The sequence below is a fragment of the Hippocampus zosterae genome, chromosome 7 (genome assembly GCF_025434085.1).
Source record: "Hippocampus zosterae strain Florida chromosome 7, ASM2543408v3, whole genome shotgun sequence".
Lineage (NCBI taxonomy): Eukaryota > Metazoa > Chordata > Actinopteri > Syngnathiformes > Syngnathidae > Hippocampus > Hippocampus zosterae.
Window position 1 is genome coordinate 21,328,594 of NC_067457.1, and position 13,645 is coordinate 21,342,238.

The 13,645-nt window shown below is 42.6% G+C and overlaps 1 protein-coding gene across 1 annotated transcript in view; it reads left to right on the forward strand.

Annotated features, from left to right (window-relative positions):
* The first annotated feature begins 404 nt into the window (after nucleotides 1-404).
* Nucleotides 405-13,645, forward strand: part of angpt1 (angiopoietin 1) — a 32,653-nt gene continuing 19,412 nt past the window's right edge. Inside the window, exons 1-3 of the mRNA XM_052071554.1 lie at nucleotides 405-1,304; nucleotides 13,122-13,277; nucleotides 13,423-13,544. Of these exons, the coding sequence (XP_051927514.1) occupies nucleotides 936-1,304; nucleotides 13,122-13,277; nucleotides 13,423-13,544 (647 nt within the window). The 5' untranslated portion in view covers nucleotides 405-935. The remainder of the gene's footprint in view (nucleotides 1,305-13,121; nucleotides 13,278-13,422; nucleotides 13,545-13,645) is intronic.

The window sequence follows — 13,645 nt, forward strand, 5'->3', positions numbered from 1 at the left end:
CTGGAAAAGGGAGGAATGAGCAAGACGGAATCTATGCGCGTTAATGAGAGGGCCGGAGAAGAAATAGCGAGGGTGGAGGTCTTTAAACAAAGCGTCCAGAGAAACAGGGAGTTTGGTAAGCAGGTGAAAAAAACGGATCCTTGCAGGGAAGAACGGTTGGAGGAAAGCGTCAGGGTCTCTAAGTTTATAAGACAGTGAGTGTTTCTCTTTATTCAACGAAGCAGACTCATCAAATAGGAGCAGATCATGATGCCGCACAAACACCTTTGTAATTGTTGATCATCAACGCGGAGGCAAAAAAGGCCGCTCCGCCACCACCGCCTCCAATCCAAAGCGCTTGTAAACCGAGCCTCGCAGTCTAAGCACATCCTCTGTGCTGGGGTCCCTTATTGCCACGCACACACACACAATACACACAAACTCGTACATGCACACGCTCACATTCCTCCGCAGGCTCTACAAGGGGCAGGCTCAGAGTGTGCTGGAAGCTTGGAACTGTTCTTCAGTGAGAGTATCTCTGCACTCACTGCAGTTGTTAAAGAGAGCAGACGGGGGTGGGAAAGCAGGAAGGTAACCAGGGGAGGTCTAACCGCACCATCCCAGATTACCCGGCACCTATTTTAAAAGCGTTGAGTGACTGATGCGCCGTTCGCTGCTGACTTGGAAGAAGATCAAGAGAACCAAGTTGTCACCCCTGCATGAGATGTGTCAAACTTTTCCCGGCCCGCGGCGAAACTTAAAAGTTACATAAGGACAGGATTTCAAGGACAACGGTGGCTTTCAATGGTGGCCCACCAATGTCAAGATGGACTGCAGATATTTGAGCTCCGCAATGTACTTCACAGCCTCTTGATGCGCATCCGACGAAAACGTCCAGCCAAAACGCCGACTAAACAAAAAGAAGAGAAAGGACTCCCATTGCCGGCACCGCTGATATGATGCTGTGCTACACGTTTGTGTATCACTTGCTGTCTTTGGCAGCCGTTGCGGTGATCGCGAGCTGCGGAGGAGGCGAGCAGAGGAGAGGCGCCGACAACACCGGCGGCGGCGGCGGCGGCAACAACGGAGGAGGTGGCGGCAGAAGATTCCATAAGATCCAGCACGGCCAGTGCACCTACACCTTCATCCTACCTGAAGGGGCGTCAGCCGGGGAGGGTTCCTGCAGGGAGGCGAAAGGCTCAAGCCCGCAGTATAACGCCAACTCTCTGCAGCGAGACGCGCCACCACCTGATCCGGACTTTCCAAAACAGAAGATCCAGCAGCTTGAACACATTATGGAGAATTACACCCAGTGGCTACAAAAGGTGAGGAGGTGTTCAGGTTGGGGAGTTGGGGGGGGGGGGTCGTTACATCACTGCTTGACTTTTCCACATGTCTGCACATAGTGGACTAAAATAGAACAGCGGCGCTGAGTAAGAAACTGCATCACATCCTTAACAACCCTTGATGGTTTTCGTTTGAAGTGTAGCTCGCTGTAGAGTGTTTGTTGAGATGTTTGTGTTCCCGTGGGTGTGTGGTCTCTGCAGAGCGTCTGTTTGCGGCTTTGCCCGATTTCTTGTTTGGTTTTGCTGAATGAGGCTTCTCTGGCTTGCAACTGAGCAATGTTTGCTGTTTTCCTCCAGTTTTCCAAGATTGTTTTGTGCTCCGGGGTCAGTTTTAGTGTGAAAAGTCAACGGGGGAGGACCTCTTGCACAATGAGCTTAAGTAGAGCAGGACAACTCCAGTAATAGGGTCAGCTGAAGCGACAGCTTTGGTGTAATCCCTTGTAAAACATTTACTGTTGCTGGCTTTGTGAAATTTCATGGAACTGTTGGATTAAGGCAGTATGCCTTCCATCCATCCATTCTTTGAACCGCGCATCCCTACGAGGGCATGCTAGAGCCTATTCTGCGCCCCAGCGGTTGTTTTGAGAATAACCCTTAAAGATCTTTCACTTGTCTATGTAAGTAAAATAGTTGGCCATTTTATTCTCTTCTAACATTTTTTTTTAGACATCTCCGCACCAGCGACGACGACATCAGAGCTCTTTTGTTATTGCTTTGTCAACAAGTGAACGATGAATTCAGTCCGTTCCACCGAGTCAGCCAGAGAGCAGAAGTAGTTATATGTCAGTCACCCCCCGCACCCCCCACCCACCCCTGTTCTCGGGTGGCTTGTCTCTTTAATGGCAGGAAGTAAGCGAGAGCCCCAAGAGACGCGCAAGAACTGGAGAAGACAGAGTATGAAAATGTTTCCTTTATTTATTCAAGACAAATATGTGTGTGTGTATAACCTCTCTCCCCCTCAAATTGTCGTTAGACTTAAAAAAAAAAGCCAATACATAGTTTTTGAAGTGCGCAATATCTAAGTTATTTATCAAAATGTCAAACGTTTCAATATTCAACTTGTTTGCTTTCTATGTTGATGGTGAAAAATGTTGAAGATAGTTCACACGGCGTTACATATTCAGCTCCTTTCTTTTGGATTTCAACTCCGTAACCGCATTTTTTTTCCTCCACCACCGTGGAGAAGATGCAAACCGTTTCCATCCTCACAACGGCGACCCTATAAAACGTTGAAAGTTGGCATTTTCACAACGGCACCGGGAAGATCCAAAATGGGTCAGTTGCTTTGAGTGAATCGCTTGTTTTATCTGCAAAACAAGAGATAGTAATGTAACATGAAGCTAATGCGCACGCCGATAAGACCTCGTGGATTTGATAGATGACAAAGGAACCAAGGAATTCATCAACTTAGTTCTGTTTGTTAGCAACCACAATGTTGTCGCAAAAACGGTTCGAGATACACGTCAGAGTGCCTGCTTTCCATTTTCTCTCAATCTCTATCTTCTGCGCTCCTCGCAGCAAATTTTGCACAATGTGACCGCACCAATGTTGGTCATCATGTGTCACGCGGTGGGATGTTGGTTGATTTTGTAATCCGGGAAGTCGAGGGAGAAATTAGTCACGCTTTCGACAAATGTGTTTGGAGAAAAATCCTGGAAGCGCAAACAAAATAGATTGTGTTCTCAAGTTTTTTTTTAAATTAATTTATGAAATATCCTGCAATTTCAGATCACAATACCGAACAGTGACCCGATTTAAAAAAAAAAACAACAAACTTTTGATCGGGGTTTTTACTAATTCTGTATTTGGCACGTCAAGTTTCCAATCCCTGTGTGTTTATTCAAAAGCTGACTGTGTGTCAAGAAAGGCCAGGGGTGAAAATAACACCAACTTTATCTTTGTGTGGTACACCCCATTATTCCAAGATAGTATAAGTGATACTATGAAAACAGAAAGGCGGCGTTGGGCTAATGACAGATTGACTGATGAGACCTCATTAGAGGAGAAATCCAACGATGTAAATGAAAGAAAGCATATTGGGGGTGTGCAGGGGGGGTTGCTACCATTGTTCATACAACCATAACTAGTTTAAGATGACAGTGGCCATTTATGAATTGACATTTTGGAATAGAAAATTGCCATTCTATGCAATCATCTTTTGTCATTTGCTCTCCTTTTTTGTGTAGCTTTGAACAATTCAATAGCACATCAAGATGCGGTTCACATTTTTTCATCTGACAGAAGATAAGGGGCCCTTTCGGTCTATCTATCTTAATCGTCGCCCGATTTTTACTGCTTGACTTGGAGAACGATTGCACTGATGTGACTCCAACTCGCCCTGATGAAAGAAATGAACAAAGGAGACCGTTCCAGATAGTTGCCTCGTGCCGGGGTTCTCGGCTCACTGCGTGTGGTACAGAGAGAAAGAGAGAGAGAGCGTGACGCTGCAAACAGCTGTCGAGGAAGCTTTTAAAGTTCGATCTTCCTTTCCTCAATGCAGGGGAGAGTATATGGACCCTGATAACATTCCCGACCAGTCAAAAGGTGGCGTGTGTTTGTCCAAGGATTACTTCCCTTTGCCTGCCCACCCTGGAAGAATCGCAGACGAGCGTGACTCTGATCTCAGAAGGATCCGCGGACAGGGAACAAGCTGCTCCACGCTTTATATCTTATTATTTGAGATTTTTATAGACCAGAAGTGGTTGTTTGTGCAAGACTCACCATGAAAACGTAACGCAATCACATTCACTTATTTGAGTGATCAACAAAGTCAACCAGTGATACGATTGCCTTCAGAAACATTAAAAACAAAAGTGATGTGACCACCGTCAGTACACTTTTTTTTTCTTCTTTTCAAATCACAGATGTCGACTACACTTCTACTATTTCCCCGATAATGAAGATTTGGCAAAGGTGGTCAATTAGCAAGCCAAACTTGGTCTCAGCCCAACCGGGGAGTGAATGTAATAGATCTTCTCAGTCAAAAGTAGCTCAGACCGGGATTTCTTTCGAAGGGACAGTCTGTGCCAAACTAAGCTGCTGCACAAAGAGAGGGGAGGGAAAGGCCAAGGGGGCAGCATCTTATCCCTGTGAAATTCCCATCATTCTGCCTCTCCACGAGCATGATGCGCTACATAAACAGCGGTTGAAAATTTACACTGAAACACGGACGGCGGCTTGTTTGTCTTCAGGGCTCAGACAACAAAGGGGTGAAGATGTTTCTTGACTTCATGCTATCAGATGGCCACACAGTATGGATGCAGAACCAAGAAGGAACCTTTCCAGTTTCAGGACAACTTCCTCTACTGTAGTTTATTTTCCGAGAAGATGTGGGCCAAAAATAACAATTGGATTATTCCGATAGACAAGGACACTCTCCGAGGAATAAAAAGCTCTTCCTTCCTGACCCGACAAACAACTCACAGAAAAGACACCACGGAAATTGCAGAAGCACGCGATACGCGCTGTAATAACATTGAGAAAATCAGTTTTGGTTGCACTTGTGCGATGACTGCAAATGTCGAACAGCACGGTGAATTCATGCAAATTGAAGGCCAAATGATAATAATGCGCTTGTAGGATTATGACGGTGGGTGGGTGTTTTTATTTTTTATGACACGGGAGTCATTTTGTAAACTTGACAATCCGGCTAGGTGATGCTCAGTAAATCATCGGGCGGGCTGTTGGCGTCACAACATGGTTTACATTTTGCAGCGGTAAAGAAAGCATGCCATTTGCGTGCTACGCGTCACTATACGGCATTACTCTCTTGGGGATGCCCGCGATGGGATTTATTTTGTTTGAACTACGTGGTTGTACATTTCCCTAAACGCGAGCAGGATTTATATGTCATCTGAAAACATGGCTTGGAGCTTGGCGCCCGGTGAAATGCCGGCTGGATAAATTTGCTCTTCGACTATTGGTTTGTATTCTCATACAGTATATCCTTTGAATTTGGACATTTCATAAACTTCCAGTCAAATATTTCTCAAATTGCCTGATAATAAGACTTGAATACCGTATGTCTTCTTTCACAGGATTAGACAAACCATCCAATCATTTAGTGGTACCCTTCATATCACTTTTTTTCATGGGTAGCATGATATCGGTGTATTTGTTTCCTTCCACTTGCATATTGTTCTTTTTTCAAAGCATGTTAGAATTGATCTTGCAGTTTTTGAGTATCTTCCTACACATTGTGGAACAGACAAATATTCATTGGGGGCTTTTTCTTATTTTCTGTTCTCTTCACTTTGCTGCAGAGCTGTGCTTTCGCTCTATTGCATTCACCAAACTGACAGATTTAGATTGGGAGACAGGTCTGGACTGCTGGCAGGCCAGTCTACTCACACTGTTTTACTCTGAAGCACGTCACTGAAAACGACATAGCTTGGATGCCATCATATGCTTATTCATGCATGTGCATATCATGTACATGTCTCATTCTCCCATGCAGTGGGCGCTAACTAACAAACCAATATAACATCACAGATGCTGTCTGGTGATCTTTGCGTTGCGTTAAGAAATGTTATTTGGTCTCAGAAGAGGTGTATTTTGGGCCGAGTTCTCCTTTTTTTGATGCTGTCCAGCGTAGAAAAACATCAACAGTGGGCTGTTTTCATTTAGAAAAACATTTGATTACGAATGGAATGACGATACCTTGTAGCTTACAAACAATCTATGGTTCTGCAGGGAAGCCTTTAAAACACAGGAATGATTTTTAGTATTATATTTGCTCAACTGGTGTATTTGTATATATTCTGTTCTATTTTTAATTATCATTTAGTTTTCTTTTATTTTATTTCTAGAAATGCCTGAAATGAGAACAAAAGGCTCTTTCAAAGATTGGCCATAATATTATTCTGGGCAGGCAAGTGGAAGTCATTTCATCTTGAGTGATAAGTTATAGTCAAGAGCGTTGCCAAACGCTCAAGGTTTGGGGCTCTAGCTGCCACTGCTACACCGCTGAGTGATTAGGAGCCAAATATGAGATAACATATCTTAGATAGAACAAAACATTACAGTCAACCATAGCGCATAGTAAGAGAGAAAGTAAAGTGGGTTTATCAAACGATGAACTTTTTTTCCATCACAAAACTGGCTGTATTTTTCTTTTGGAATAAAAACAGACCAGGTGATAATTTCTTTATTTTATTTTTGATTTACAGTTTTTGCATTGCTATTGCTTTTGGGTATTTTGAATGGCTATTCATCAGAATGCCTCCAACATTTTAACTCAACAGTGAGGTGTCAATCTTTTTTTTCCCCCTTCGTGGCCGTTATTGCTGAGCCTGACAAGAAGAATGGGGTTTTTTTTCGACTCCATGGTGTTTTTTTTTTTAATTTCGTTGTTATTGATTTCATGTGTGGACTATTTTTACATTTGCGGTAAGCACCTTCGCATGATTTCCCTTGTATTTTGCAATTGTCATTTCCAGTAGGGAGAAAATTCCTCAATCCCGCCCGCAGATTGCCTCCGAGCGTGAACCTCCCCGCAGCGACTCTTTAACTCTCCTCGACAGATGTGCGCTGAGTCAATGTCTTCGTCCGTCAACATTGGACCTATTTCCAGAGGCTCCGTAGGAGAGAACCAGTTTGCCTTCTTTGGAGTTCATCCGGGTAGACAAAAGAATCACAATCAGATGGTTGAAAGGGGTGCTAAATGTTCAAAGGAAAGCTGGTGGAGTCAGTTCAAGTTGTGTCAAATTGATGGCATGACTTTTGTAAAGATACAAAGCGAGACAGAGGGAGATACCGAGTGAGTGCATGATATTGGGTGGAAGATAAACTGTCTGGCTCCCCCACAGTGTGAACTGGATGGACCAGAAAATGACGAATGGGTGTCTCACTTGGGTTTTGGGTGCAATCTTACTTGGATTTCTTAAAGCAACACTGAGATAGAATTGTTTGCTTTTTGCTCATGAGTTAATATTCAAAAGACAGCCTCTCTGGATTTTGTAATCAAATGATTAGAAACTAAAAGTAAAGTAGTCCCAGTCCAAGGTGTTCCCTGTGTCTAACCAAAAAGTGAGCGGGCCGAGCATTGGAAAATGAATGGATGGCTATGCTGCATTGCAAAAAAAAAAAGGATCCAAAGTTGGCCTCCGACCACTAATGCTTTCCATGCTAATGATCACACCATTACAATGTTTTTTTTTCTTCTTTACAGTAGCCAAGAAAATGTTTCTCTCTCCCTGCCAGATAGCTTAGAGGATTTTCCTTATAAAGCCGTCATTGATCAAATGAGGTGAGCGTCGCCTCTGGTCTCGTCTTTCACACCTGCAACACGAATGGTTTCTTGATGTTTATTTAACATGACATGGCTGCAGCTCAGCCAGAAGCGAGAGCCTAATCCTTGTGTAAATCCTAACGTGGATGTGTGTATGTGTGTGTTGATCATCCCATGTCACACTCCTGTCCATTTGAGCAAATGTGGATGTGGAGGACTGTTTGACATATGGGAGTCCCTGTTTGGATGAATTAATCTTTAGCTTAAGTGATAGCCTGCTCATCATCAAAAAGGGGGATGCTCTTCTGAGTGTGATGGCAGTAACAAACTTTAAAGAGGTTGTTGCAATTTGCGAGTGGCTGTCAAACGTTAAGAGTTTATGTCTACCTGATCGAATGGAAGTGTCTTAAAGAAACAAAGCAATGGGAATGAGACAGAGACATTAATTAGCGGTCTGGGTACCCGTCACTCATCGGCAGTATGTCATTTTTAATTTTATTAAACCGAACCAACCTGTAATCATCAGTTGGCAGGCAGTCTGGCAGTTAGTTCGTCAGCTGTGTGTGTATGTGTGTGCATGTGTGTGTGTGCGTGCTACCCAAAACGACCATATTTGCATCAATCATTCAAGACAGCTGCAAGAGTTTCGAATCCTGATGCTCGACAGTAACACAATAGTGGCCACGCAGGAGCTGCACATTATCGTTAACAGCGGCATCTATTATCCTCTTCGAATGGCATAGTTGAACCTCGGGTCACGCGAAAGCTTTTCCATGTGGAGATGCGGATCAGGACGCTGCAACTCGTCTTGCCGTTCATCCTGTCTGTTTAGTCTTGAGTCGCGCGTCATTGAGAGGAAATTCAGCCATGTGGGATGACACGTGAAGCAAAGACCGCCAGTGGTTGTGTTGAAAATAGCTCGTGAGTGAAATAGTCTGGGCTCCGAGTGATAACCTATGAGTCTCGTCAGCTCAGTAAAGCAGACCTTGCAAGAGCGATATATTATTCGGGGAGTCAAGGGGAGAAAGTGAGAAAACACGGACTTAAATTTCAACTCAATTTGGAGATATCTCCTTTTGTGATTCCACGCAACTGCAAAGATGGGCGCATAAATCCTGGAAAACATGCTAAATAGGATGTTGGGATGAAAATTAAACAAAAACCTGACAGTGTAGGAAACAGTCGCCGCTATTAAATGTCCATTAAGTTTAATGAGAGGAGACACCCGGCTTGATAGATAGTGTTGTAACACACACACACACACACACACACACACACACACTGTACTTGCGTCAAAGGAGCTTAACTCAGGATTTCACTTGTGTGGGCCGGCCAAATTGAGAAATGTCCACACAATAAAAGTGCTATAAAGGCAAGACAAGAACACACAGAACCGTAGAACCAAGTTTATAAGAAGTTGCACTGTTTTGGGTCAAGACTGTGACCTTTTGCATCTATTTTTACGTTTCTCGGCAGAAGAAATGTTCTGCTCATACATTGAAGAATGTACATGGAAATGTTGTGAATTAGAATTCGAAATCGTTTGCTGAAATTTGGAGATCAGCACACCATCTGGATGAGGTCGCTTTAACGTGCGTGTTTATCGGAGGGCAACGGTGGCTGCCTGTACTAAATGACACAAGAAAGCCATAATCAGGCGCATTCCTGACCCAATGTGTCCCACAGGAAAGATTCCCATACAGCGTCACACAACTAAATCTTTCTTAAGCTTCCCCACTCACTCTTACCATTTCGAGAGGAAGAAAATTGGTCTGAGTTTGTTGTTGTTTGGTTTTAAATGCATTCCCATGTCTTGGCCCCGTCCTGTCCCGTACGATCATACAAAGCATCCAGAGCCGCACCGTAATCGGATAATATGGGAAAATATACTTGCGTGGAATATATCGACTTCTCAATGTTTATTTGAATTTGTATTTATGACTTGATATATATAGAATTGAGTGGCGAAACAATGGGTAATTAATCTATGCCATAAACCACACATGGGACATCTTTTCCCATTTTATTTTTGGATTCATGTTGACAAACCAAAATGTGCTTGAGTCAACGACTGGCATTTGGCCACGGGGGCAAAAGGTCACACCAGTCAACTGTGAGTTCCGACTAAGTTGTTACTCACCTAATGATGACAGCGTCGAAGACGGAGAGCCTTAAAACCGCCTTTAAAAACAAACACTACGTAAGGCCAGCTTCCAAAGGGCATGTACATAATTTGACCGTAATACGCGAGTGAGTGAACGACAGTCCGATCGAACCTTAGCGTTACTTCTGAGCTCAATTTTCACTGCGGGGGTGTCAAATTCACTTTGGATCGTCAGTGAGCTGTTCGAGAGCATACACAATTCTTTGTTTCTTTTCCCAAGCTGTATATTAGACATGTGAGAGGATTAGACATGTGAAATGGATCATAAAAGAACAAACGGTGAGGAAAATACCAAACGGGAAAAGGAAGTAATCAAAATTCCAGGTGATAAGCCCACAAATCTACGGTCCCATTGTGTTTCGCAGCATTTCATGATCATAGCGGTTTCAACATGAAGTTATTGCTCAGTGTAGATCAGGGAGACGGTCTGCCAAATTCATTCGCGTCATGGGCCGAGGAAGATGAAGACACCGTAGGTGTATCATCGCCATCTCAGCAATATTGACATTATTTGAAAACAGCTTCGGCAAACATTGGCAAATTGAAAGAAAAGGGAGGTGCGGGGAGATGACACAAGAGTCACGTATCTGTTTTCATACAGCTTTCCCATGAAGTAAGGTAGGGAATTTCCAGAATCAGAAAAAGATGAAGCAGGAATGTCAACAAGAGAGGAATTTACTAATTGGTAGGGCGAGGAATTTCAGCATGCAAACCTGTAATCTTAATAGACAGAAACAGTCGACTCTGTCAGATAATGGAAGTGAGAGGAACCGCATTGTGTATATGAGGTTTGTTGAATGCTGCGTGAAAAAAATCTATATAGGGTGGCGTTTAAATCATTTTTACATTCTTCTGACCAGTAATTTGGCATCCAAAAAGAGGTGCTGATTTGAGTGTCGGTGGTGGGGTGTCCTCCCATATTCATTTTAAAAGTTACAGTCCGCATCCATCAGCAGAGATGTAACAGATCCCGTGAGTGACTTTCAAACTGCTGTTTGAAAATAGGAAGCCCCCCCCCCCCTCCCACACACACCATTTGAAAGGGATGTTTTAAACATTCACAGTCATCTGTAACAATGGTATCAGGGTGTAGGCTCTCGAGAGATGATCCTGTTCTCGGCTCCCAAGTGAAAGCAATTTCGCAGTTCTGCCGTAATAAAGGACAGCAAATGTATGCGGACACTCACGCGGCCGTTTTGATGTTCTGCTTGAAAGCCCCCGCACCCATTACAGTGCGTTCAGTAACCTAAACACTTGTCCTCTTGCAACGATGGACAGCATTTTTTTTTCTTTGCTCTTAAAATCTGAGAGATCCAGATCTTGACATATGCTTTTTTTATGTGTCATACATTGTTATTTATGTCGTGGATGACTCAAAGCAGTTGCGCTCCTGGAGTTGCCAGCCAATTATACCTCGTAAAATGTCTGCATAGAATACTGTTTATGTGGATAAAGCTGCGTTGATATGAAACATTTGTACCGCTAATGCATTGGTACGGTCCAGTGTTCAACTGTCAAGTTACATCATTTGTGATGTCACGCACTTGGAAGTTCACAGGAATGATCCAACCACATTAAGCTTGATTTTCGCAGTGATTTTTGGAAAATCTGACTCTGAATTCTAACTAGAGAGCCATTTCACCTTCTGGAATGTCTCTTCAAAAGTTGAAAGCTTTGTTATCGAAAGGCTAAATGCATTTTTATTCTCAAGCAATTGATGGGTTTTTTTGTCTGTTTTTTAAATGTGGATTCCACTTTTGCAACCTTCAACCATGGAAGGAAATGCCGACATATGTTTGACTTAAAGCCTTAAAGGGATTCAATATAAGATGCAATAAAACACACGCTTGCTTTAATAGCTTGTAATTTTGGATCTTGGAGACCGCATTAAACTACCAGAAGAGATATGCCACAGATTTTGCATCCACCGAATAAGCCTCTAAAATCCAATTCAATGGCTTAAAGATTAATCAGTGTGAGAAATGTCACATTTCGGAAGTAAATATGGTGCATTCTCAGACGTTGTGTTGCGCTAGGAATGTATTTGTACCACAATAAAATAAATAAATGAACTTTAATTTTAATTTTTTTTTTAATTCTAGATGTTAGGAGCCACACACTATTTTCAATATCTCAGCAGAGCTGGTGCTGGCCAGCCTTCATGCTGCATCAATGCGTTATTTTTATGTGCCTCAAGTTAATTTATTGAATCGAACATGTCAATTCCTGGCCAAAAACCGGTGTTGATCGAATAAAAGCAGTGCCAGTAAGAAAGATGTAAGCCTCAAGGTGCACGTATTGTCTCCTCCCGTGTGCCAAATGTGGTACTTCCACTCTTTTTGGCATTTATGCCGTTGTATCATTTCCTATAGTTGTCTCTGTTATTTTTTTTCCCCAATGACCAAAAATGCTAATAGTAGCTGATGCTGAGAAAGTTTTAAGGATCAACACCCACGTGGTCCCATTTAACAGCTTCCAAATTTGGGTAAATGAGTGTGTTTGTGTAATTTCGTTTCTCCTTAAAACTTTGCGGCACTACATTGAGTCAGCGTCCTGTCGCGTTTCCCGAAAGACGCGTCGTGACTGCTCAAGTTTCGGTCAGCCATCTGTGCTTTCACTACCTTTTCTCTCAAGGTGACTTTAGATCGTCTTAAATCTTATGCGGTCGTCAGCAGAGGGACAAACCTCCAGTGTAAAGCTTAAGTTTTGAAAGGCTATTTCTAAAACAACCTACACCATCTACAGAGTTCAGTGGTTTTGTGTTTCACAAAGGACTGAAATCATTTTTTAAAACAAAGTCATACTATGTGATTCACTATAATGCAATGTAATCTTACCTTACAAGAACCATAATTCCAAATTAGTTTCACTGTCTATTTTACAGCCAAGACCACAGTAGACTGTTAGCTAATATCGGTGCAAGGTAAATAATTCGGAGAGTGTCCCACGACTGGGATGGGTGAGGGGAGGGGGGAAAAGCACTGTTTAACTTTTTCATCTGTGCCAAGTGAGGATATTACACCGACAAGAGACCACAACTGTTGGACTGCATGTTTTAGTTGGAAAGCACATCTTTTTCATTCCTATTACAACAATCCATCCGTCACATCCATTTATTTGGAATCAGGCGATATAAAATGCAATCATCAAAAAAAGGGGGATATTAAAGTACTTGTTGGGAAGAATGACTGTACAACATATTATCTATGTATAGGGTCAATGTCAGTGGTTCAAGGATAGATCACTGTGGCACCCCATTTTTGATTGTTAGTGAACTGATGGAATGTCATCATCTTCGTTGCCTAAAAAGCAACCATTCTTCAGGGGTGCGGCTGGATCTAATTGACTTTTACATTCACTTAGATTGGAATTTAATTCACTCTCTCTCTCACCTTCGATACAGATTGAGAATTACATCAAAGAAAGCATGAAAACAGAGATGGCACAACTGCAGCAGAGCGCTGTACACAACCACACAGCAGCCATGTTGGAAATGGGCACCAACCTTCTCTCTAAAACTGCGGAACAAACCCGGAAGCTGACTGATGTTGAGACACAGGTAATGTTGTTTGTTATGTTTATGTTTACCCAACTATTTTTAAAATGGTTTGTTTTGTTTTTTAAATTACGCTGATAAATTTGATGATGTCTTAATGGTTCCGATCTGCTAAAGGAGAATTCATTTGTGTGTCTGTATGTCTCAGGTTTTGAATCAAACATCCAGACTTGAGATCCAGCTGCTGGAAAATTCTCTTTCTACAAACAAGTTGGAGAAGCAATTAATGGTCCAGACCAATGAGATCAACAAGCTCCATGACAAAAACAGGTAAACCTCAAGTAACAGTTCCAGCAAATCCAGCAACGACATAAAGGAAAGTTAGTAGTTGAAATAGAAATGAGGGTAATGATGGTAAAACATCTATATTT